The sequence below is a fragment of the Neofelis nebulosa genome, chromosome 5 (genome assembly GCF_028018385.1).
Source record: "Neofelis nebulosa isolate mNeoNeb1 chromosome 5, mNeoNeb1.pri, whole genome shotgun sequence".
NCBI classification, from domain to species: Eukaryota; Metazoa; Chordata; class Mammalia; order Carnivora; family Felidae; genus Neofelis; species Neofelis nebulosa.
The window spans coordinates 77,181,067-77,207,990 of NC_080786.1; the positions used below are offsets into that span (position 1 = coordinate 77,181,067).

General features: G+C 42.0%; 1 protein-coding gene across 15 annotated transcripts in view; it reads left to right on the forward strand.

The window, feature by feature from the left end:
* MAP3K13 (mitogen-activated protein kinase kinase kinase 13) overlaps positions 1 to 26,924 on the forward strand; it is a 174,641-nt gene that overhangs the window by 137,659 nt on the left and 10,058 nt on the right. For all 15 annotated transcript variants that reach the window (XM_058730721.1, XM_058730722.1, XM_058730731.1 and 12 more), the window contains 8 exons: positions 2,554 to 2,712; positions 4,390 to 4,548; positions 4,997 to 5,105; positions 13,170 to 13,279; positions 14,245 to 14,361; positions 15,060 to 15,197; positions 20,416 to 21,202; positions 26,087 to 26,157. In XM_058730721.1, the coding sequence (XP_058586704.1) occupies positions 2,554 to 2,712; positions 4,390 to 4,548; positions 4,997 to 5,105; positions 13,170 to 13,279; positions 14,245 to 14,361; positions 15,060 to 15,197; positions 20,416 to 21,202; positions 26,087 to 26,157 (1,650 nt within the window). The remainder of the gene's footprint in view (positions 1 to 2,553; positions 2,713 to 4,389; positions 4,549 to 4,996; positions 5,106 to 13,169; positions 13,280 to 14,244; positions 14,362 to 15,059; positions 15,198 to 20,415; positions 21,203 to 26,086; positions 26,158 to 26,924) is intronic.

Here is a 26,924-nt window from a genome sequence, read left to right on the forward strand (position 1 = left end):
TCCTGCAAACTGCATGAAAGGAAGAAAGGAACTGATAAAATGATAGATTTCATTGTAGCTCCTATACTTAAACATTATTTTTATTATTTCTCATCACATTTTTGGTTTAGAGAAGCAGAGAGGAATTAATCTTTTCAAAATTAGCACTTTCATAGTCTACAGTATTTTTTTCAATATCTATAATCACATCTGCTTTGATCTTAGCAAAAATTGTGTGGGGCAGCTGCAACAAGTATAATTATTCTTATTTTATATTAGAAAAGCCTGAAGTCATGGAGCTAGGACTTGAACCCAGAACTTTTAGACCAAAAAGTCTAAATTCTACCTCATCATGTGAAAGTGAAGGATTCAGTGAATCCTCTTGATGGAAGACACCAATCAATCCTCGATTATAAACTTCAAAGCAGCTCTAATTTGTCACCATGATTCTCATTGGTGCTTATCATAGTCACTAGCTCCCTGAACAACCTTCTCCTGCTTTACTTGCAAATGAACTCTATTTCATTGCATACGTTCACATTCTTACACAACCTGTTGCTTTTGTCATCCACTACATACACATAAGGGACACAAAATACTGCCCAAGGCCTCTTTGAATGGTCTCCTTAACCACCTTGTTCTCCTGGAGAATTCACTTTAGAGGAAGAGGTCGGGAAATTTTAGAATATATAAAGTCACATGCTACTTTCTTTAACTCCTCTCATTTAGAGATTAGAGTAATAAGTCACCCAATGAGCCTTTCCCTCCATTATCAGTATTCCCCTGAACTTCCAGCAGCCTTGGCCTCTTTGCATTTCAGGCTAACTTTGAGAAGACAAAGATCAGTCTGGCTTGTAGTAAAGAGAGATTCCATGACCTGCATTAAATCTTAGACTGTGTGACCCCAGCTTTGTCTCAGAGAAGACCTGACAAAAGTTCCAACCTCATGTGCTCTTTAGTCTGTCCCCATGTCCATTCCCTCTTCTCATGCCAAGAAATCCCATAGTGAACAGCACAAAAGAGACAGAAGAGGAAGCTTCTAGTATTTTTCTTTCTAGGGGCTTATCGCCTTTTCTGACTTTCATGGTATATAACATCAGTTCTGCAGTTATGCCAGATACCCCATAATATTTAAATCCTTATGCATTTTCTTTTTTTTTTTTAATTTTTTTTTTTAACGTTTATTTATTTTTGAGACAGAGAGAGACAGAGCATGAACGGGGAGGGTCAGAGAGAGGGAGACACAGAATCTGAAACAGGCTCCAGGCTCTGAGCTGTCAGCACAGAGCCCGACGCGGGGCTCGAACTCACAGACCGCGAGATCATGCCCTGAGCCGAAGTCGACCGCTTAACCGACTGAGCCACCCAGGCGTCCCTAAATCCTTACGCATTTTCACCAAGACTAACACCATTAAAGCAAAGTGTGCAAATTATGTAAATTTTACATATCAGGTGCAAAATCAGGTGTAGGATGTGGATGAAGGTATTCTAAAGCAGTTGTAAATCTGGTAAATAGAAAGCCATGTGACACTGATGGAGAGGGGGGCAAATGTGACGTCCCTGGTTCAGACAAGGGAGGAGGTAGAGAAGTTTCCTGTTTTCTAGCCACCTCAATTCTGATACTCTGAATATCAAGCCTTCTTATTATTAAAAATAGGTCTCTGTATCATTAAGCCTCTGAAACCCTAACTCATGAATATTCTAAAGTTCTAAACAGGTTATTTCAAGTGAATTCAGTCTGGTGTGTAAGGATATTACTATTTTGGATTCAACTGGTACCAGATTGTATTCATCTTTAAGGCTAAAATTTTCCTCAGGTAACATTTCAGATAAATACTGTGAAAAGGAGAACACGACTTGTGTGGAATCTGCTTAAGCCTAAATGTGTCCCAGCTTTTCCTTATTAGCTTTTAGTGTCATGGTTCCATGCATGATTTTAGTTGGCCGTTATTTAAACAATGTTTTAAAAGAAGTGTTTTTCTTAGTGATTTGTCTGAGACTGGCAAGGATGGAAACTGATATTTATAGAGGAGGGGTGTTTTATATATCTAATCTCATTTAATTCAAATGAAAATTCCATGAAGGCCATTATTATAGGCCCATAGTTCCGTATCCAAAACTCTTAGAGTCAGAGGATATCAGATAGCATTACCTCACACCCCCAGCAAAGTCTAGGACAACACTCTCTAATGAGCCACAGATAAATAAAATGAGTTTGCTTGATATAGATGAGAAAATATTTATATACTATTTTCAGAGTTTTCTGCATGTTTGAATTCTGGAGAACATACTGTGACCCAAATTGTCCCCATCTTACAAATGAGAAAACCGGCTTCGGAGAATTAGGTAGCAGAGGTCACACAGCCAGTAAGTGGTGGAGGCAGGCTCAAACCAGGTAGAAAAAGCCCACTATGCTGTGCTGCCTCACATGTTTGAGTGATGCTGATGCCCCAGTAATACTGGAACTTACAAGCTGAATTCCACAAGTAGGAGGCAGCAAACTAAGTTGCCAATTACAGTCATGGTGTTTATTAGTACTAATGATCTGGATGTTCTCTCTATTTCTTTTTAAAGTGTTTTGGTGACTCACACAGATGCAGTAAAAATTTCAGATTTTGGTACATCTAAGGAACTCAGTGACAAAAGTACCAAGATGTCCTTTGCTGGCACAGTCGCATGGATGGCACCAGAGGTGATACGCAATGAACCTGTCTCTGAAAAAGTCGATATATGGTGAGTGGTGCCATCTGTCCCAACTAGAAAGCCTCTCCCACTTCACCCTATTAGACCTTTCCTCCTTCAACTCTTCTGCTTTCCCAAAATATTCTTTAGTGTCCCTCACTCCTGGCTGATTTCAGTCTCCTCTTATCTGAGGTACTAACCAGTGTAACGATGAATGTGTTAAGAAGGATTGAGAGATAATAGGGTGAATATGTATTTAGTAAATCATCAGTTTTGGAGACTTTCACAGAATGTGCTGAACTCTCTGGAAAATCGAAAATTTACTTCAAATAAGCATTTAGTATCAAAGTCTTTCTGAAATATATTATATAATTCTCAACTTCTTAAGTAAAATACATTAAACAAAGTTTACTTAGTCTTGGTGACTCAGACCATCACTGAATATATCAGTGATGTACTTTGCTGTAATACAGTTTATGTGCTTTAGAGCTATCTAAAGTATATAATAGGACTATTTGCCCTTTTAATAAACAGTCCCTATGAGCTATGCTTTTTTTTTTTTTTGGCCTTTTAAAATCTTTACCAGTTTTTCCTTTGAGATTATGAATCTTTACTATTAATAGTATATTTCCCTGTAGTTACTTTTCTTCCATTCTTAAAATTGGCTACTAATAACTTTTAGCCTTAAAAACAAAATAATAGCATATATTAAAATTACATGTAACACCAGAATAAGATAAAGTAGAAATGTGGGATCATTTGTAATTTGGGTAATTATTACCAACACATCCTCCTTAGGGATTATACCGATTACATTCCCAACAGAAATGTATAAGTGTTTTCTCAGTCTCACCACCAAAATGTGTTAAATTTTTGGATTTTTGCCAACCGTCTAGGTAACAAATGGTATCTTGGGTGTGGCTTTAATGCACATTCCTCTCATAAGTTAGGTTGTTCATTTTTTCATATGTTCACAAACCATTTGTAATTCCTTATTTGTGAACTATTCTGATCCCTTGCTAAACTTTCTGATCTTTATTCTTATCAATTTATAAGGGTATTTTGTACACTAAGGAGATTAGCCTTTTGTGCATAGGAATTACAGATACTTTTCACCTTTGCTATTTTGTTTATGGTGTTCTTTCTCCATGCTAGATTTTTTTTTGAAAATGCTCTCCCCTTATGGCTTCTGGATTTCATAACTGGAAAGCCTTCACCACTCTAAGATTAGTAAAAAGAAAAAAATTTCTCATGTGTTCTTTCAGGATGTTTATGGCTTCATTTTTTCTTTTCACATTTGAATTTTTGATTCTTTGGGAATTTATCTTGATGTAAGATGAACTATAGATTTAATTTTTCCCCCAGTTGTCCCAATGGCATATATTGTGTAGTCTGTTTTCCCTCATTGGTTTGGGATGTCGCTTCTATCACATACTCAATCCCATATGTATTTGGCCTATTTATGGATCTTTATTACATTCACGGAGTCCGGCTGTCTATTCACGTGCCAGAGTTAAGTATAAAAACCTTATAATATGTCTTAATATCTAGCAGCGTTGGTTACCCCTTACTGAATTTGTTTTTCAGAGTTTTTCTGTTTCTGTTCTTCTTATGGCAGTATTAGAATTTTGAAACTGGGTATACTTTTGATTAAAAATGAATAGAGAACAAAAATACAAACCAGTCTTTCTGCCGTGTCTTTGGTACCTGTTCCTGGTACTACTGTAGGTCTTTTGGAGTGGTGCTTTGGGAGCTGCTGACAGGAGAGATCCCTTACAAAGATGTGGACTCTTCAGCCATCATTTGGGGTGTTGGAAGCAATAGCCTACACCTTCCAGTTCCTTCCACTTGCCCTGATGGATTCAAAATCCTTATGAAACAGACATGGTAAGAAATATATTTCTCCCAATATTCTCTTTTACCTTCTTCCTCAAAACCACATTTAAAATTTCTCTAAAACTTCAGGGAAGTCTCTAATATGGATTTGGAACAAATCAACTGGTTAAAGACTGGTGGACTTGGAGTTATTTATAAATAATGAATTTGTTATATCCTGCTACAATAGGCCTTAATAAATGATAGCTATGGTAACTATTATTACTTTACTTGTCCTAAGGGACTATTATTATCAAACAGGTCACTGATCCTACAGATTTCCATTTTATTATTATAGGTTTCTCATAATTACATTTTCCTTTTGCTCCTCAGTGCATGAACACTGCCTGAGAAATAGCCAGGTGTGGAGCCAAAAATGTTTTTTATAAAGCAGAATAAAATCTTTATCCTCCTGGATCCAACTTCCGCAGTGCACAAGCTGTCTTTTTTTAACTTGTAGGCAGAGTAAACCTCGCAACCGGCCTTCTTTCCGACAGACGCTCATGCATTTAGACATCGCTTCTGCTGATGTTCTTGCCACCCCACAAGAAACCTACTTCAAGTCTCAGGTGAGTCTGGAAACTCTCTTCGAGTGTACTGAACACACAGACAGGGAGGTCTCGATGAGAAAGAGTAACTCAGAACCATTCCGATTCTTGTAACAATGATACAGCCCTAGTCATTGTGAAGCAGTAATTATGATCCCTCACACAGAGGAAATTTTGGAGCTTTTTAAACACTTAAGATATATCATTATCTCATTTGAAAGGAACATGTATTAGAATGTCATCCTCATAGTGGTGAAACTGTTGAAGAGTAAAGAGGAATATATTTGAATTAGAATTACTGCTGACCAGGGGCGCCTGGGTGGCTCAGTCAGTTGAGCGTCCGACTTCGGCTCAGGTCATGATCTCGTGGTCTGTGGGTTCAAGCCCCACGTCGGGCTCTGTGCTGACAGCTCAGAGCCTGGAGCCTGCTTTGGATTCTGTGTCTCCCTCTCTCTCTGCCCCTCCCCCACTCATGCTCTGTCACTCTCTCTCTCTCTCTCTCTGTCAAAAATAAACATTAAAAAAAAATTAAAAAAAAAAAATTACTGCTGACCTTCATGAAAAGATTGCTTCCCTTGAAGGGGAAAAGCTAAAGTACAGAGGAGGGAAGTGAAATACCAGAGAGAGAGAGCCCATGATAGAATCAGGCCCAGAGAGAACCTTTCCTCTACCTTTATGTGTCACCCACGAGCACCAGATAAAATGTAATTTTTTAAATGTTTATTTATTTTTGAGACAGAGGGAGACAGAGCGCGAGTGGGGGAGGGGCAGAGAGAGAGGAAGACACAGAATCTGAAACAGGCTTCAGGCTCTGAGCTATCAGCACAGAGCTCGATGCGGGGCTCAAACCCAAGAACTGTGAGATCATGACCTGAGCCAGTCAGACGCTCAACTGACTGAGCCACCCAGGTGCCCCAGATAAAATGTAATTTAATGTATCTGTCAGCCTTTACTGTCTTATGGACCATTCCAGACTTATGGCTTAAAACAATAAGCTTTAGGGGCGCCTGGGTGGCGCAGTCAGTTAAGCGTCCGACTTCAGCCAGGTCACGATCTCGCGGTCCGTGAGTTCGAGCCCCGCGTCAGGCTCTGGGCTGATGGCTCGGAGCCTGGAGCCTGTTTCCGATTCTGTGTCTCCCTCTCTCTCTGCCCCTCCCCCGTTCATGCTCTGTCTCTCTCTGTCCCAAAAATAAATAAAAAATGTTGAAAAAAAAAATTTAAAAAAAACAAACAAAAAAAAAAAACAATAAGCTTTAGTTTAGCTTATGGTTCTGTGGGTCTGCAGTTTGGGTGGGCGGTTCTCCTGCCGGCTTCCACTGGGCTCACTCACATATCTGTAGTTCATTGCTGGGTCCCCTGGGAGGCTGGCAGGTTCTCGGCAGCTTCATTCACAAGTGTGGTGATTGGCTGGCTGTCACCAAGAGCACCTCGGTTCTCTTCCACGTGGCCTCTTGTCCCTCGGCAGCCTAGCTTGGGCTTGTTCACAAGCTGTTATCAGGGTCACAAATTCGGTAAGACAGCAAGACCCAGGGCACAAGGGATTTTCAAGCCTAGGTGTGCACCATGCGTGCTAATGTCTCTTTGGTCAAAGCAAGTCACAGGCCAACCCCAGGATGAGAAGCAGACTTCACCTCTTGGCGAGGGAATCTGCCCCGGCACTCTGTGAGGGCATGGGTGCAGAGGGGGAACAATTTGTGACTGTTGAATAAAAATGCTGTAACGTCATAAGGATTTCATCTCTGCACTCACTTGCAGTATCACTTAAAAGAGTCATTCTCGGAGAAGACGTTTTATTAACAATTGGTATCTCAGTCTACCCCTCATCTCCACCCATCTCCAGCGGGTGATGAGGGTACCTACCAGGAAAGTATGTGTTGAAAAGAGTACCGCACTGGGAGGGGCATCATCCCTATGAGTTCAACAAGCCCTCCAGTATGCTTTACGACCTGGCCCGACTCGAGGCTTGGAGTACCTGCTTCTCACATGTCTGATAAATGCAGACACTGCCCATCAGACATTAGGGGATACCTTAATAAAAATACAAGGTGGGGGTTTTTTTGTTTGTTTTTTTTTGTTTTTGTTTTATCTCGGACCGCCTAAGGACTGATAAATCAGAGACTTTTATCTTGTTGCCCCAAGTTCCAACACACACTCTATGGTCCACAAACATAGCTCTCCTCACAACTGTGTCTTTAAATAGTCAGGATTGCCCCCACAGATCTGTAATGTTTCTGAGGAATTATTATGTAAGCAAAGTGTTTGGTTTCAGAGAAAACGCAAGGATGTAGGGGGGTTGACTTCATCATATCATTTCCTATGTCCTTTGATGTGCATTCCAATAAACTCCCTTACAAACTTTCAAAAACCATGACCTCTCTATTCAAATACACATAAATAAGGGCCACTGGAAAAGAAATCTGCCCAATTTCTTTTTGTGTTAGTATTCCAAAAAAGACTTAGGCCCTTTCGTGAAATGAAAGAGAGTAATAGTAAGTACTTTCTAGGGAGTCTTTCAGACTTTAGGATATGATTTCAATCACAGCTTTGCTTCCCTTACCATAAAAGTATATATACCAGAATTTGGAAAAGCAGTTTTTGGTGACAGTACTAACTCACAAGCCATTGAGACCGCATAACTGTATATACTTGGAAAACTTCAAATTCTAGACAGATTTTACCTGAATGCTCCCAGACGTCACTTATGAAGCCAGTGACGCATTTTCTGAGTACCCACCCTATGCAAAGTACAATGTCATGCAACTAAGGACCCACATTTGGTATCTTTATTTGTACAAACTCACTTTTACGAGTAAAATTGAACTCAGAAAAGTTTCTTTGGGGAGCACCTTGGTGGCTCAGTCGGTTAAGGTCCAACTCTTGATTTCAGCTCAGGTCATGATCTCACAGTTCATGAGATCGAGACCCACATGGGGCTCTGTGCTGACAGTGCAGACCCTGATTGGGATTCTCTGTCTCCCTCTTTCTCTGCCCCTTCTCTGCTCATGCTTTCTCTCTCTCTCTCTCTCTGTCTCTCTCAAAGTAAATAAATAAACATATTCTTGAAGGGAAGAAGTGGGGGAAGAAAAGAAAGGGAAAACATTACATTGGAAATCTTTTAATATTCATCAATTCTTCTACATTTTTCTCCCAACATGAAATTTTACCTCTCCGTAAATAGCCCCAAATCTGCTATCCTTGCTAGTTCCTAGAATTATTTCAGATACTTACAAGCTGATTTGTCTCTGGGTTTGAAATTCAGACTATCTCTGGCTACTGATAAAGTATTTATGAACTGAATTTATGTACTGAAGTACTCAGAAAAGCAACAGACTTGAGTCTAAGCCCTTGTCCTATGATCTTAGACAAGTTGCTAAATTTCTCTAAACCTCAGCTTACTCATCTAGACAATGAAGATAATCATCTCTTCTCTTCCTTATGGAGTTTTAGCTAGGATCAAATGAGAAGACAGAAATGCAACTGTATTGGAAACTAAAGAACTATCCGATTTAAGATGTTATTCATGGCCCACAAAGCTACGGAAATGAAGCTTCCTCCAGGTTGTTACATGCTGTCGAGCTCCTGAGACAGATAAGATGGCGGCTGGGGAACTCCTCTTCACGGTGCCTTGGTTTTATGCCACCCCAAAGGGGAAGAGCTGGTTGTGCCCCTCGTACCTGAGGCTTCCCCTCCTCCTGCCTGCTGACAAAGCCCTGTCAGCATCAGTTATCAATCAGTGGTGGTTAGCCACAGGTCTCCACTTTCCACCAAAACTGTCAGGCAAGAGCACCGGCAAGAGCCCAGCTGACTTCTTTCTGAGAGAAATTGCTTTAGCTGTTGCTCAGCCTACACACGTATAAAGATGCAGCACACACAGAACAGATGAATGAAGCAACCAATTTCAGTACAGTATTCGATTCTGCCAAAGCCACTGCCTTGTTCCTAGACAATAACCCATTCCTCCCAGTAGGCAATTATTGTTCCTGGTATTCAACTGCATTTGATATCAGTCTTTAGGAAACATTTTATCGGGGGTCCCAGATCCCTGCTGCTAGATGGGCCATGTGCCCTGCTTCTAAGTTCTCCCACCACCCTCTGCTTTTTGTACCATCTGGTTCCCTCTTGAGTACCACTGTGACCACTCAAATTCAGGGGCTGGGAGTTGCAGACACCAAGCTCATTATAGGGAAAGACTGTGCTCCTCAAGAGTAATCTCATCACGGGGCGCCTGGCTGGCTCAGCTGGAACAGCATACAATACTTTCTCTTGGGATCATGAGTTCGAGCCCCTCATGGAATGTAGAGATTACTTAAATAAATTTTTTAAACTTAAAAAAAAAAAAAGAGCTATCTCATGAGCAAGTAGGTACTTGGGCAGAGGCTGAGCACTTACTTATCTGGGAAGGCAGTAAAGGGGATTCATGTGCCAGTAAAGGGTTGGCCTTGATGACCTCTAAGTCTTTTCTGATTCAGAATCTATGATTTCCAGCCACTTAGCCTCCTACGGTCCTGCTTCTCTCTTCCTTCAGCTAGGCTGGAGCTGGCTCAACTTCTTTTTTTCCTCTTTAAAATTTGTGGTAAAATACATATAATACAAAAATTGCCACTTTACCCATTTTGAAGTGTACAGTTCAGTGGCATTCATTAAATTCACAACATTGTGAAACTGTCACCACAATTTCCAAAAGTTTTCATCATCCCATTAAGCAATAACTTCCCATTCCCTCCTCCCCTCGCCCTGGTAATCTCTGTTGTACTTTCTGTCTCTATGAATTTACATATTCAATCTACTGATTGAATAACTGGAAGGCTGGAGAAGACAAAAACCTTTTAAATGTTGTGACCTTTCCCAGGCCTTATCCGGGACATTAAAAGGATCCAGTTGGGGTGCCTGGGTGGCTCAGTTGGTTAAGTATCCAACTTCAGCTCAGGTCACGGTCTTGTGGTTCTTAAGTTCAAAGCCCCACGTCAGGCTCTCTGCTGTCAGCAGAGCCTGCTTTGGATTCTCTGTACCCCACCTCTCTCTCTGCCCTTGCCCTGCTTGTACTCTCTCTCTCTCAAAAATAAACATTTTTTTAAAAAGAATTAAAAAAATTTTTTAAAGGATCCCATTAAAGGTAATAACCTAGGTGTCACTAGATTTTTCCCTTACCTGCTTATGCAAGAATACCTTGTGAAGCACCTCATGTTCCCTCCCTTCACTGCCCCCCCAGTGCATTTTGGGGGAATCCCCAGTAAAGAGTGGGGATCTCAGTAACTTCATACATTGTAACATCTGCTCTGCTTTCCACTGAATGGCCAGACACAGTAGTCTCCTGCCTAGTATCTGCTAGATATTACTTTATGGGTTAGCATTGTTTTCTGCCACAAGACCATAGTCCCCAGCTGGCATCCATTGGGTGCTGCCGTATCTTTAAGGCACTGCCATCACCCACTGAGTGCTGCCATTTCCTGCTGTAACTGAAGCTTGGAATTCTCAAGATTCCAAAGCTACATATTGTTCTATTTACACAATGACCTCTTCCTTTCTCTGGTGAGTTACACTTTGTTAAAGGTAACAGAGCAGTGCTGTTTACCGCCCAGTGTTTTACAGGCATTTTAATGAAACAATGGGAAATGCTTCTCCACTCTTATCGTGGCTTTGTTATAGGTCAGGTTCATGTAGGATTCCTCCTTCTCTCATGCCATATGTTCTCTCTGAGGCACCTCAGTCTTTACAAATTGGTTTCAGGCCTACCCACCTTCCATTTTTTCAGATATACCCAGACATGTCTGCACTGAAGATTAAGTGCAAATTGGAACTCCTATAATGTAAAGATTCTAAGCAAATGTGGTGAAAGTCCAAAATTAACATCTACCAGTAACACTATACCTGCTGGGAAAATATATGATTAATCAGTACTGGTGTTTTCCCATATATCTTGTTCCGTCTTCATAGGGAAGGGGGTACTTTTTTTTGGAAATCTCCTTTTTAATAGGTTCCAATCTTCAAAAGGGTTTATTTCCTCAAGAAATGAAAAAAAAAAAAAAAAAAAATCTATTCTGTGACATCTGATTCCTGACCACCAGAGGGAGATGTTTCTTTTCCTGGTCCCTTCTTTTTAGGTATTGTACTAGGATCTACTGATACGTTTTTGCACAAAAGAGGACACTTTAAGGCCCAGACCTGGCCAGCTCCCTTATCCTTTTTTGGTCTAACATCTCTTGATTGTCAATCTTAGGCTTCTTTTTTTTTTTTTTTTAATTTTTTTTTTAGTGTTTATTTTTGAGAGAAAGAGAGAGAGAGACAGAGTGCAAGTGGGGGGAAGAGCAGAGAGAGAGAGGGAGACACAGAATCCAAAGCAGGCTCTAGGCTCAGAGCTGTCAGCACAGAGCCCAACGTGAGGCTCGAACTCATAAACCGTGAGATCATGACCTGACCTGACGTCAGACGCTTAACCAACTGAGCCACCCAGGCACCCCGATCTTAGGCTTCTTGAGGCTCAGATATTCTTTTTACTTCAGATTTTGATCTGATGATTGACAGAACAGCATTACTTTAGGAGCTCAACCAAACCTGCATTTATTGCTTAGATACTGTCAAAGACTGTTACCAAACAATGGGCAGTGCATTCTGGATCTGACTTTCTGATGACCTTGACTTTCTGATGACATTGTTCGGCAGGTTTGGTGCCCAAAAGTCAGCTGACTGACAGAAATCTTTCTCCAATGGTCAGTCAACATATATAGAGAGATACATGAAGGTCTAGCATATTATAAATAGATTAGCAGGATGATCACTTTTTAAATATGTATGATATGATTCCCCCTAAAAACTAAATGAGAAATAGCAAATTTGGGGAGAAACCTTCTGGAATTTCACAATTACTTAAGCATAACTTCTTCCATGATCTAGAGAAATAATTTTAAACATGAATCTAAAAGTAATAGAATAGCTCCAGAGGAAGAATATGTAATTAGAGGCATTTAGTTATACGTCTAGCCTTTACTGGAAATTATCCTAGTCTCATTAGCTTCTTGGGGATTGTAGTTTATATGTAATTTGAGGAAACATCTCTTTTAGCTCTTTTCTAGCAATTGCCTGTAGACTATATTGCAGCAGAGGTTTTTCTATTCCCTAATATTTAGATAAAATGGGCTTGGAATTCCATGCTCTGTGGAAAGTCCCGTGTCCTAACGCTTCTGTGAATTCCTGGGAACTTTATAATTTCCTGGTCCCTCTGGCTCTGCCTTTCTAAAATTTTGGGGCCCCATCCCTGCCATCTTGTGGTTGTTTCTCTATCTTTGTCCTGTCATTGACCCAAACGTGAAGTTCAGCACCTTTCCTTGATGTCTAAAAAAACAAAAACACTCATCCAAAGTCAAGGTGAATGTCAGAGACTTTACTAACGGTTTAGGAAATTGGAAAGGGCTCACATTTTGAACAATTGAACTCACATATTAGACATTTATCCCCATTCTAAAAATTTTGTCCAACTATTAAATAGTTTAGCCATACTCTTTCTCCTCCTCTTTCTCCTTTCCTGTTCTTTCCCTCACTCCCAAATTCCTGTATAATTTCCTATATTTTTATTCCCAACTCCTGTTGTTCCTTCCCCTTGGGTCTTCTACCAATATTTTTTCAAGGTATTTTCATAAACAGAACCTAAGAGGACTTCTGGAGCCAATTGTAAACATGATCATATTCTCACTAGCATATACTTATACAGAGGGTTATCAGAGCCTTTCTTTCTAACCAGGTCACCTCAGCCACCATCTTCACTTAAAACTGAGCTCTTATTCCAGGGGTGATGGCTAGTATGCCAGCTGTGATATTTCTGGTGGCCAGTATTACAAGAAAACTGGAAAAAGAGACAGCATCACATGTTGGACTAAATACAGAAAATAAGGTCATGGTGTGTGGGGTGGGGGGTGCAGATAGCGGAGCATGAGGTATTTTGCTGTAATCAACTAATAGTCATTGAACATTTATTTGTTAAGTCTCTTCAGTAAAAGCATTCAGGGGAAAAAAATCTTGCACATGACCCCATGGTTCTATCAGGGATTAACACTCCTAGACTATTAACAAAGTCTAATTTGTCCTACCCAGGCTGAATGGAGAGAAGAGGTGAAAAAACACTTTGAGAAGATCAAAAGTGAGGGAACCTGTATACACCGATTAGATGAAGAACTGATTCGGAGGCGCAGAGAAGAGCTCAGGTCTGCCGCTCTGTCCTTCCCATCTCTTCTTGTCCCTAGACCTTCAGATACTGGCAGGAACTCTCCTTGTGAATCACCATTTTGCCTCGTACACACCTTTCACCTGTGCTACTTACTGTTCATTCTCTTTAAAAGTTAGCTGTCCTTTATACTGCTGTTCTGTCTTCTCCCTGCAATCTTGTTATCCTCCTTTATTATATCTCTGCAGCAAACACTCTTGGAGCAATGCTCTTTCTTCATTCAGTGCCTGTCCTAGGTGACCTGGAAGGCAGCACTTTATAAGACATAGCGCCTGGTCTCAAGGTGCTTATGATCAATGAAGAGGTACAAGACACAGTCATAGATAGCCACTGTATTAGGCAAGATCTGTACCACAGATAAGTGCAAGGTCATGGGGTCAGCCTTGATTGCATATTCCCATTAACATATAGTATTCTTATTAAGATACCGTCAACACTGCACAAAGGCTACAAATTATACACAAATCACATTCAGATTTTATCTGTGGCCCTCCTGGCTATTCTGTATAGCTCGATGTGACCCCTAAGGATAAACCAAGTGAAAGCTTGGGTTTCCCATCCCCCACTCCAACTTGTCAGAGTCATTACATCAAAAAGGGCATCCTTAAATTTAGATGACACTCAGACCAATGCTTTTTTTTTTAATGTTTATTTTTGAGAGAGAGACAGAGTGCGAGCCAGGAAGGGGCAGAGAGAGAGGGAGACACAGAATCTGAAGCAGGCTCCAGACTCCAAGCTGTCAGCGCAGAGCCCAACACAGGGCTCGAACCTGTGAACCGCAAGATCATGACCTGAGCTGAAGTCAGATGCCTAACCAACTAAGCCACTCAGGCGCCCCACACCAATGTTTTTGAGATAAACCATCCTGGTTCTTATTTCATTAGTGTGATTCTTTGTTCTCCCCCAAGGTAGCCAGCTTTGCTGATGCTGTATTTTCTTTGATAGACATGCTTTGGATATTCGTGAACACTATGAGAGAAAACTTGAGCGGGCTAATAATTTATACATGGAACTGAGTGCCATCATGCTGCAGCTGGAAATGCGGGAGAAGGAGCTCATTAAGTATGTATCCAGACTTCTGTCTGTCCTTACTGAGTCGGGTCTACCAATCAGCAGAAATGTACTGCTCCTCCACACTGCTACTACTCAAAACTAAAAATAGCAAATACTTTATTCAATTACCCAACATTCCCTAAGGGATGTGCTGTGTGCAGGTCTCTTCCCCTGAAGAAGTTTCAGTTGGGTGGAGCTGCTGCAGAGCTTGTCATAGAGAAATGGGCACTTGATAGCCATTTGCAACTTCACCCTTCGAATGACCCCAAGAAAGAGTCCTCCTTTCTAGAAAAGCTTGGTGTGGATGAGTGGGAGCTTTTTGCCCCCCCCCCCCCCCAGGGAAGTAAGGTGGCTGATGAAAGTGGTTTAAGGTATTCTTGACAAGGGCAAGAAAACCCGCTGGTCCTGACCAAAACAGCAACCGAAAATAAGTAGGTCATCTACCATCACATTGTGTCTCCCATGAGGTGTGTTGGGGGAGGGAAGGTCAGCCCCTGAGTCCACCTGAGAGTAGAAGAGCACAGTTAAGTCACATTAGTTGAATTTCATATCTTTTCTCCCCTTTTTAACCTGAATAGTAACCTTGTAATTCAAAGAGCTTATATCTGTTAAGTGTGCCCGGCATCTGTGAGTGGAATTAGCCTGTGAAAACATTCTGCCCATCTGTCTGCAGTGACTGAGATGTGGCTTTTCCTTTCGTTCTGCAGGCGTGAGCAAGCAGTAGAAAAGAAGTACCCTGGAACTTACAAACGACACCCCGTCCGTCCAATAATCCACCCCAACGCCATGGAGAAACTCATGAAGAGGAAAGGTGCGCCTCATAAATCAGGGATGCAGACCAAACGGTGAGACACTGTCCCAACCTGGTATTCAGAGAAATGGGAAAATATCTCCCTAAAAATACATTATCACATCATGGTTGGTGTGTCCACTCCGTAGCTCATCATTGGCACGCTTGGCTCTAGATAAAACAGGATGGGAAAGTGAGAGAATGCGTCACAAACTCTAGGAGTCTAGTTTTTACTGTCTGAGGACAGAGATATTTATTGACTTAGCATGGAATAGTGAAAAGAAAAAGAACTGGGGGCCAGACAGACCTAGATTCAAATCCCAGCTCTGCCTCTGATAAACTGCATGATGTGGGTCACGTCACTTGACCTCTGTCAACCCCATAGGTAAAATGGTATAACGATCACACATGAGATTTCTTTTTCTTTTTTTGACCCGTAGCACACAGAATTGGGTTCATCATAATTCTTGTTTTATGCAACATTGGTCCATGTATGTCCCACTTTTATTTATTCATTGAGTTCTTTTTAATAATGTAGTAAGTGTCTATAAATCTACCACCAAAAACAAAAGGAGGGGCTTTGATAATTACCTATACCCAACCGTGTGGGTCCGGTCATTTCTACTCCTGCATGGGACTTCTGTGAAGTTTAAAAAGATAAATGTGAAGAGTGCCTGGGTACCTCAGTCAGATAAGCGTCCGACTTCGGCTCAGGCCATGATCTCATGGTCTGTGAGTTTGAGCCCCATGTCGGGCTCTGTGCTGACGGCTCAGAGCCTGGAGCTTGCTTTGGATTCTGTATCTCCTTTGCTCTCTGCCCCTCCCCACTCACACTCTATTTCTCAAAAATGAACAAATGTTAAAAAAAAATTTTAAGATAAAATTATAAACCATAGGTACTAAAAATTAGTTTTTGAATAATTTTTTAAAAGATTGCCCTTTCCACTAATTACAGCACATTTTCCTTGTATTAGTTTAATCTTAGAATGCTCTTCTAGTCAGTTGTTTTATTATCAGGCTCTGCTAGATCTCCATTCCTCCCAAATAATGGAGAGTGGACTCTGTTCCAGCCAAGTAATGTAGAGGAGAGAAATGTCCCTAAACCTGGCGTATAGTCCCAATGGTGAGACTTGAGAACAATGCAGTAAGGATCAAAGTAAGGACAAAATTAAAACCAAAAATGTATTTTAAGGCTTTGAGAATGGTGGCCATTCTACCATAGCATGACTAATAGAAATCTAAACTACTAAGGAGTAACTACATGGATTAATTCCAATTTTGCCTTTACTTACCACCCCTGACCACCTTCTAGTCAGTTCTGAGAAACTGTTTGCAGATGGCACCTGGCAAAACCTCTGCAGATCCCAACACCTCTTTGTTTTGCTGTATTAATCAGGGACAGAGTTCACCTTCTGGCTCCTCCCTCCATTCTGCTACAGATAAAACTAAGAGCTTTGGAGGAGAAAATAGTATGAGCTCACGTTTACTTTTAATTTTGGCTATGAGGAATATGTTTGGAAGAGTTTGCCATCATCAGCAGATGCTTAGTCTCCAAGCTAACTGAACTCATCCAGGAAGGCAACCTGGAACAGGTATTTGAGCTGCAAAGAGTTCTACTTGCCCCTGGAGGATTTCAGTTTCAGATTATTTGGACAATCCAATGATTAAGTTAGAAGCCCAGTGACCTTTGAGGAGATCAGAGAGGAAAAACCATCCACCATCTATGGTGTGTCAGTGTGGGTTCAGTTGGGGACTAAAAAGAAGAGAATCAGAGTTCAAGTATGGATCCACTAAGCCTATCACAAGTAAGTATAATCCAGTACAATAGTCCGAACACCTCAAAATAAAGAGAAGCTTGGAATGGGGAAGAGCTATTCCTTAGTGTCAAAAGACGGGGGTTTGAGTTATGAGTCCTGGCATTTAACCTATTTTGTGATGGATACAAGCCAATTAACCTCTAGGATCCCTCAGTGCCATTATCTATAAAATGAATATTGGAAAATGAATCATAGGAAACAAGTGTTTTATACATTATAAAGTGCTTTGTAAATGGTGAAGTGCTGTATCATTGTTATTCTGTGATGTTTGTACTGCTAGGTTCAATAAAAGCAGGCTTCACCCAACTTAGGACACTTATTAATTTTTTTTAACGTTTACTTATTGAGAGGCAGAGAGAGACACAGCATGAGCAGGGGAGGGGTAGAGAGAGAGGGAGACACAGAATCTGAAGCAGGCTCCAGGCTCTGAACTATTAGCACAGAGCCCAACACGGGGCTCAAACTCACAAACTGTGAGATCATGACCTGAGCTGAAGCTGGTCACCTAACCAACTGAGCCACCCAGTGCCCCGGGACACTTCTACCACAGCTCTCTTTTAGGTCCCACCCTGGCCAATCACTGTGTAAGTAGATACCCATAACTGGGCCTTGGATGGCTCTCTTGCCTCAGTAAAAGCCCGAGGACCTCCTCAATTCACATACTTTCTCTGGCACAATTTGGCCAGGTGACTACAGAACCATGAATCTGAGGCAGGAAGACGCTTATAGCAGCACAATACCCTGCCCACATTATTATATACCAGTGTTACCTGGAACTTCTGTTCTAAGATGAGCCTTGAACCGTCCTCCTGAGAAAGAAGAAAAACCCATCTCCTACAACCTGATACCTACTAATTTCCGGTGAGCCCTAGCTATTCAAATGCGGTCCTCAGTTCAGCATCATCTGAGAGTGTGTTAGCTCTTGGGGCGCCTGGGTGGCTCAGTCGGTTGAGCATCCAACTCCTGATTTCTCAGCTCAGGTCATGATCTCACAGTTCATGGATCGAGCCCCGTGTCATGCTCTGCACTGTCAGCACAGAGCCTACTTGGGATTCGCTCTTTGCCTCTCTCTCTCAGCCCTCCCCTGCTCGTGTGCTCACATTATTAGACATGCAGACTCTTAGGCCCCAGACCTGACCTATTCAACCATTTTAATAAGCCCCAAGTGATTTGTAGGTACCTTTAAGCTTGTCCTCTGAATCTCTGATAAGCCAGGCTGGAAATTAGGAGAAACTTCTTGTCTGGATTTTGCCAGTAATGCACTGTGAGACCATGAGACACTTGGGCTTTGGATTCCTCCTCACATAAGGTGAAGATGGGACTGTATCTGTGGTTTTCAAGCAACGTCTGAGACACCCCTGGGCCCGCATAGAGGTGTCAGGGATTACTGCAGAAGTAGAGAAGATGAGGAGGGGGAGCCCTGCAGGGAGGGGGTTCTGCTCTGCCACCCCTCTTCAACTGTTCCACTATATCTGGCGGGGCAGGGCGGGGGGGAGATATACTTGACATAAAACATCATATTAGTTTCAAGTGTACAATGTAACAATTCAATAAACATGTATATATTTTGAAATAATTATCACAGAACTCTAGTTATGTGATCCATTCATCTGCATAAATAATTCAGCATAAATAATTACATTTTGGGGGCACGTGGGTGACTCAATCGGTTAAGTGTCTGACTTTGGCTCGGGTCGTGATCTCATGGTTTGTGGGTTCGAGTCCCGCGTAGGGCTCTGTGCTGACAGCTCAGAGCCTGAAGCCTGCTTCGGATTCTGTGTCTTCCTCTCTCTCTGCCCCTCCTCCACTTGCACTGTGTGTGTGTGTCTCTCTCTCTCAAAAATAAACATTAAAAAAATTTTTTTTAAATAAATAAATACATTTTTTTCTTGTGATAATAACTTTCAAGACCTCTTAGAGACTTTCAAATATGCAATATTTGAAACAGCTGACGATTGAACAACATGGTTTCCAACAGATGCACTTATATGTGAATGTTTTGCAGCACAGTCCGGTATATGTATTTTCTCTTATGATTTTCTTAACATTTTCTTTTCCCTAGCTCACTTTTAAAATACAGTATATAATACATATAATATACAACATATGTATGAATCCACTATTTATCTTATCAGTAAGACATCTGGTCAACAGCAGGCTATTATTAAGTTTTCTGGAGTCAAAAGTTATGCTTGGATTTTTGACCGTGCCTGTTATTCAAAGATCAACTGTATCATTAACTATAGTCTCAATGCTGTACATTACATCCACAGGACTTATATATTTTATAACCAGAAGTTTGTACCTTTTGGATGCTCTTCACCCATTTCACCCATCTTCTCCTACTCCCCATATCTGGAAACCACCAGTCTGTTCTCTTACTATATCTATTTTATATACTGAATTTTTCATAATTCATTTAAGAAAAAGATTCTGTTGTTTAAAAAAAGTTTGGGTCTTCCTGCTCTGTAATTTGCTGATTTGTGTCTATCTGGTCCCAAAGAAGGAAGGATGTAGTGGTCCTACCTGATATCCTCAAGTCTCTGCCCATACCCATTCATCAATCAGAAACCAGCTATTGTTTACCTGTGCACCCTGGAATCAGTGTGTGTGAGGTTTACCTTCAAGCTCTGGCTTCCTCTTGCACATGACCTACATGACCAGCCCAGACAGCACTTGAAAACAGGACTGTGAGAGGACCTCCTCCCGTAAGGAGCCAGGACAATGCCAGGTCACTCCTCGCTGGCCCTTCTCTTGCTGGGTCTGTTCAACCTCCTAGGCTCCGTACTGTTTCCCCTTCCTCTGGCTCCACCCCTTTCTCAGTCTTCCTTAAACATTTTTGAGTACTGAGTGTGAGCAGGGCTCCCTGCTAATGCCCCTCCCATACAGAGATGGATGGACATAGTCCTAGACCCAGGAGACCATGTCTAAACCAAGATCCTTGAGCTTAGCCTCTTGCCTAATTAATCTGAGGTTTCCTTCTCTTGTATCAGACCCCTGTGATTTGTGATCTTTTGTGGGATCTATCTAGATCCATCATCAGACAGATTTCTGATCATGGGCAAACCCATGCCTATGCTTTGGCATATTGACACCAGGCTGATAGATGAGATTATAAGGAAGAGATTAAGAAGCCTATAGGGTAGAATTAGAATTTAAAGGGATTGAGCACCTTAGCTAGTGAGGCACAGAATAATATCCAAAAGGAATAAAGGAAATCCTCTATGGGTGAACATCTAAGTTGCTTCTAATTTTCTGGTGTTTTAAACTATGGTATAACATAACATCTTCAGACACACATCTTCATGCACATCTGTTGTCTCCACTGGATAAATCCCTGCCTACGTGACTGCTGTATCACAGGGTGTGTGTGTATCTTAAGGTTTGGGTTACATTTCCCCTAACTTGAATGTGTATTTTCATACGTTTAAAACTCAACCTTTTGTTTTCTCCCAGGCCAGATCTGTTGAGATCTGAAGGTATCCCCAGTATGGAGGTGGCTCCCGCCGCATCCCCTTTGTCTGGAAGTCCCAAAATGTCCACCTCAAGCAGCAAGAGCCGATATCGGAGCAAACCCCGCCACCGCCGAGGGAATAGCAGAGGCAGCCATAGTGACTTTGCAGCGATCTTGAAAAACCAGCCAGTGCAAGAAAATTCACCCCATCCCACTTATGTACACCAAGCTCAATCCCAGTACCCTTCTTCCCATCACCATAATCCTCTGCAGCAGCAATACCAGCAATGCCCTCCTGCCGTGCCTCAGAGTCACCATCCCAGACTCAACATGCACGGACAGGACATTGCAACCTGCGCCAACAACCTGAGGTATTTTGGCCCAGCAGCAGCCCTGCGGAGCCCACTCAGCAACCATGCTCAAAGACAGATGCCTGGCTCTAGCCCTGACCTCATCTCCACAGCCATGGCGGCAGATTGCTGGAGAAGTTCTGAGCCTGACGAGGGCCCAGCTGGCCCCTGGGGCTGTTGTCAGGCTGACCCTTATGACCCCTGCCTCCAGTGCAGGCCAGAACGGTGTGGTTCCTTAGACATACCCTCTGCTGAGCCAGTGGGGAGGAGACCCGACCTTTTCAAGTCACCAGCACACAATCCCCTCTCGGAAAATGCCCAGGGTTCTGAGAAAATGGAAGAAAATGAATTCAAAGGCTGTAGGTCTGCATCATCCCTTGGCATCCCTCATCACGTCACCCCCGCAGTGCTACCTCGAAACACAAGGCCCCTGCAAAAGGTAAGCCGTAATGACAACAGCAGTGTGTGCCACGGCCTTCATGGAATGTTAGAGCCTGTCGTGTGGTGCATATTGGAAAACATGTGTAACACGTGTCCGTTTTGTAAAAGGATGAGATGGCAGAAGCATAAACAGAAGGGTTTTTTTTAGCTTAGATGCTCTCTTGCCACACTGCTTAAGTGATAGAGAGAATACACTTTGGGAACTACTGACCCCAGAGGACTGGTTCAAATATATATAAGTTATAGATAGATAACCAGGGATAATAGATAATAGATAATAGATAATAGATAACCAGGGATCTGTAATCAAAACTAGAACTACCCTAGCCTAGTCATGATGGATGTTGCAAGAAGGAAGCGTCCCATTATAAAACAAGTTTGAAAAACAGTATTCTCTGTCCTCTCTTGGAGATTCCTTGTGCACATCAGCAAATCCTAGGCTTTAAAAAAATCATACAGGGGCGTCTGAGTGGCTCAGTCGATTAAGCATTGGGCTTCAGCTCAGGTCATGATCTCACAGTTCAGCTGTTTGAACACCGCATCCGGTGAGCTCCAGCCCCGCTTTGGGTGAGCATGTGTCCCACTTCGGGTAAGCTGGAACCCTGCATCAGCTGAACCCTGCTTCTCTCTCTCACCCTCTTCTTCCTCCCTCTCTGCCCCTCATGGAATTCTTTCTCTCTCCCTCTTTCTCTGCCCCTCATTCACTTGTACCCTCTCTCTGGAAAAAAAAAAATCATACTGTACCTTGTTTAATCCAGCATTTTCCTCACCTAGTTGGCCATAATGGCTTTAAAAATAACATCTATTAATATCCCATGGAACTAGCCTTCTTCATAATATATTTTGGAGGAGTGTTTGCCTGGCTCAGTTGGTAGAGCATGTATGTGACTCTTGAACTTAGGGTCATGAGTTCAAGTCCCACGTTAGTTGTGGAGCCTACTTAAGAAAAAATAAAATATTAAGAAAAACAGTATATTTTGGAAAGCCCTGCCTTTATTAATAACCATCATGACCCAGCGAGTTCTTTGTCATTCAAACCTGTTCTTCTCCTCACCCACTAGATGCCTAGGGTTTATTAGCTTGGAGGCAGTCTACCATAGTGGTTAACAGCATGAGCCTGGGAGCCAGAGAGAAATGAGTTCAAAGCAAGGCTCTTACATTTAGAACCTCTATGCTGCCCTTGTCTATAAATGGGGCAAATACTGGCCCCTGCCTCACTGGCTGATGTGGATTAAATGGGTTAATAAATAAAATGCTTAATAAAGCATTTTTAACAGGGCCTGGAACATAACAATCTTCCAAAAATGTTAGCTCATTTTGCTAATGAGTTAAAAATAAGATTATGTATGAAAAGTATTTAGCACAGGGCAGATACCCACTCAGTCCTTCAGTAATGCTTCACTTCAGCAACATTCAGCAGGAGCTCAGGTGAAGGAATGAAAGGGTCTAAAATGTAAATGAGCTTGTTTTGGTCAACTAGACATTTAAAAGAAGTTGACATATAATTCAGAATGACTAGAATCAGGGATGCCTGGGTGGCTCAGTTGGTTAAGCATCTGACTTCAGCTCAGGTCATGATCTCACAGTTTGTGGGTTCAAGCCCCATGTCAGGCTCTATGCTGACAACATGAAGCCTGGAGACTGCTTCAGATTCTGTCATCCCCTTTTTTTTTCTGCCCCTCCCCCACGCCCACTCTGTGTGTGTGTGTCTCTCTCTCAAAAATAAGTAAACATTAAATAAAAAAAAAGAATGACTAGCATCAAGAAGATAAGAAATAAGTTGGAGGGGCGCCTGGGTGGCGCAGTCGGTTAAGCGTCCGACTTCAGCCAGGTCACGATCTCGCGGTCCGTGAGTTCGAGCCCCGCGTCAGGCTCTGGGCTGGGCTGATGGCCCAGAGCCTGGAGCCCGTTTCCGATTCTGTGTCTCCCTCTCTCTCTGACCCTTCCCCGTTCATGCTATGTCTCTCTCTGTCCCAAAAATAAAAAAAAAAAAAAAAAAAAAAAAAAAAAGTTGAAAAAAAAAATTAAAAAAAAAAAAAAAAAAGAAATAAGTTGGAGAGGATGTGGAAAAAAGGGAACTCATGTGCAGTGTTGGTGGGAATGTCAACTCGTGCAGCCACTATGATAAACAGTATGGAGGTTCCTCAAAGTATTAAAAATAGAACCACCCTATGACCTAGTAACTTCACTTCTGGGTATTTACCCAAAGAAAACGAAAGCACTAATTAGAAAAAATATGTGCACCCTTGTGTTTATTGCAGTATTGTTTACAATGGCCAAGATACGGAAATAACCTGAGTGTCCATCAATGGATGAATGGATAAAGAAGATATGGTGTGTGTGTGTGTGTGTGTGTGTGTGCACTTATACACACACACACACACACACACACACATACACACTTACATACATACGTATATTCATACATACATACAATGGGATATACTCAGACATAAAAAAAGAATGAAATCTTGCCATTTGTGACAACATGGATGGACCTAAAGGGTATTATGCTAAGTGAAATAAGTCAGACATAAAGAGACAGATACCATATCATTCACTTATGTGTGGAATCTAAAAAACAAAACAAATGAACAAAGAAGAAATAGATTCATAAATGTGGAGAACTAGTGGTTGCCAAAGGGGTGGGGGTGGGGGAATGGGTGAAATAGGTAAAGGGGTTTAAGAGGTTCGGACTTCCAGTTATAAAATAAATAGGTCACAAGGGATGAAGAGTAAAGCATAGGAAATATAGTCAATAATACTGTAATAACTTTGTAAGGTGACCTATGATAACTATACTTGTTTTGGCAAGCATAGCATAATATATGCACTTGTTGGAATCACTATGTTACACACCTGGAACTTATATAAAAATTAATTACACTTCAATTTAAAAAAAAAGAAGTTGAAGCTGAGGGCTACTATCTCAGAACTGTATTTCTTCTCCCGAGTGCTTCTCCCGAGTGACTAAGCATTCCCAGAGATTAAGTTGTGTTTTGGGTGCTCTTACTCCCTATATGGCCAGTAACATGTATTTTTTTCAGTAACAACTTTATTGAGATATAATTTACATACCATAAAGCTCTCCTATTAAGTGTACAACTCAGTGCTTTTATTCATAGCTATGCAGTCACCACCACAACCAATTTTAGAATATTTTCATCATCCCACAAACAAACCCCGCACCCTTTAGCAGTCACCCCAGTCCCCTCCCAAGTAACATGTATCTTTGAGCCATTCTGATGCCATTTTGATGCATTCTTTGGGCCCACGGGCCAGGAAACACACACCCCATACATTTGGCCTCCCTGGAACAGTACTCCCACAGGGCAGTTCAACTTCTCTCGACCGGGATACACTTCCGAGGTATGCTTAGGGTAAATGCTCATCTCGGCAGTCAGTATAACCCCATGCCTGTCTTTACTACTCAAAAAGGCATATCAGAATACAAATTGGTAAGAGTGATGGAATATTAAAACTGACTTTAAGGGGCACCTGGGTGGCTCCGTTGGTTAAGCGTCCGACTTCAGCTCAGGTCATGATCTCACAGTCTGTGAGTTCGAGCCCCACATCAGGCTCTGTGCTGACAGCTCAGAGCCTGGAGCCTGTTTCCGATTCTGTGTCTCCCTCTCTCTCTGCCCCTCCCCCGTTCATGCTCTGTCTCTCTCTGTCCCAAAAATAAATTAAAAAAAAAAAAAAAAAAAAAAAGGGGCGCCTGGGTGGCGCAGTCGGTTAAGCGTCCGACTTCAGCCAGGTCACGATCTCGCGGTCCGTGAGTTCGAGCCCCGCGGCAGGCTCTGGGCTGATGGCTCAGAGCCTGGAGCCTGTTTCCGATTCTGTGTCTCCCTCTCTCTCTGCCCCTCCCCCGTTCATGCTCTGTCTCTCTCTGTCCCAAAAATAAATTAAAAAATAATAATAATAAATAAATAAATAAAAACATTAAAAAAAATTTTTTAAAAACCCTGACTTTAAAAGTAAATTACCCTCAAACTTTGGTACGATTACTTGGGCCCAGTTACCCACCTCGCAAGGGGTGATAGTAATCCAGTGCATCAGGATTCTGTGGGTAAGGACAGCTGATTTTAAGTGTGACTGTTCTTATGTCCTCAAAGAGAAATGGACTCTTCCTGTGAAGGAAGATCATCTTCTCAGGACACTTACCCAGACTTCCAGATGAACCTCAGAGCCCTAGCAATCACAAGGCCTCAGATGTCCCAAGCAGAGCTCCTTTATCCTGGCCAACATGCGGGCTCAATAATGCACTGAGCACCTGTTTAGTGCAGTGTATGCAGTGTTGTATTCATGGTGGAATGAGAAATACAATACAAGATATGGCCTGACCCTCAAATAATGTATGCCTTAGTAGTGCAAATGATATAAGCATAGTAACTATAATATTAGTGAAAAGGTGACTGGTGACATAAAAGGGGGAAAGTAGTTGTTAGGTTTTGAAGAATTGAAAGATCACTTCTTGGTGGAGTCCCTGTGTCAGGGCCTGGAACCATGAATAACAATAATTATAAGGCTGCCGCCAAATCCAGACCTTGTCTCTAGTTTCCCCTCCTCATCGCTCACCTTGGACCGTCTCATGGAGTCCTCACCTACCCGAGGGCAAGGCTCACATTTACTCAGGTCTGTGTGTCTTCCAGCAAAGAGCACAGACCCAGTCATCATGGACACTGAGGAAAAGTTGCTGAATGAATAAATATATGTTTATATATGTTTAAAGATGACATTCAGCAAACTACTATTCAATGCCTTTTTATTATAATTAAATCTTTTATATGGAGTGTGTGTGTGTATGTGTGTATGAGAGAGAGAGAGAGAGAGAGAGAGACAGAGACAGATTGAGGTAAAACTCTCCCCTTGTTCTCCTCAGAGTGGAGATGACTCCTCAGAAGAAGAAGAAGGGGAAGTAGATAGTGAAGTTGAATTTCCACGAAGACAGAGGTAAAACCAATAAACACCTGTGACTGCTTTCATTGTAATGGGGAAAATCCTGAGTTTGCCATACCTCCTGTTCAGTCACAGATCACCTTCGAACAACCACCTTGTAGGGAGATTTGAACTCACAATTCTTCCTTTCCCATTGCCACATTTTGGCGGCTGGCTATGCACAGCAGATACTAGTTCATCAGAATTCATTTCCTAGGAACTTCAAGATAAGGAGTATAAATATGGATTCAATGTGCATTTGAGAATGTAGTGGGAATTTTATGAGAGATGGCCATGCTGTTTTGTGGATAATATCATTGGTTTCTGGTGTACCTCCTTTTATTAGTCTCTTGGGCTGCTATAACAAAATACCACAGGCTGGGTGGCTTAAACAATGGGAATTTATTTTTCACGGTTCTGGAGGCTGGGAAGTCCCAGATCAAGGTTCCTGGTGAGGACTCTCTTCCTAGCTTGCAGACAGCAGCCTTCTTGCTGTGTCCTTACAGGGTTGAGGTGGGGGAGTATGGGACAGAGAAGGTGGAGAAGGGAATGAAGGGAAGGGAAAATATCTTCCTCTTATAAGATCACAGTCCCGTGGGATTTTGGACCTGCACTTATGATCTCATTTAACCTTAATTATCTCCTAGGAGCCTATCTCCAGATCTCCAGATTCAGTCACACTGGGGTAGGGCTTCAATATACGAATTGGGTGGAGGTGGGAGGGAACACAGTTCAGTCCATAGCACTCTCCATGCCTTGGATTTTATGCCTCAAGTTAAGTA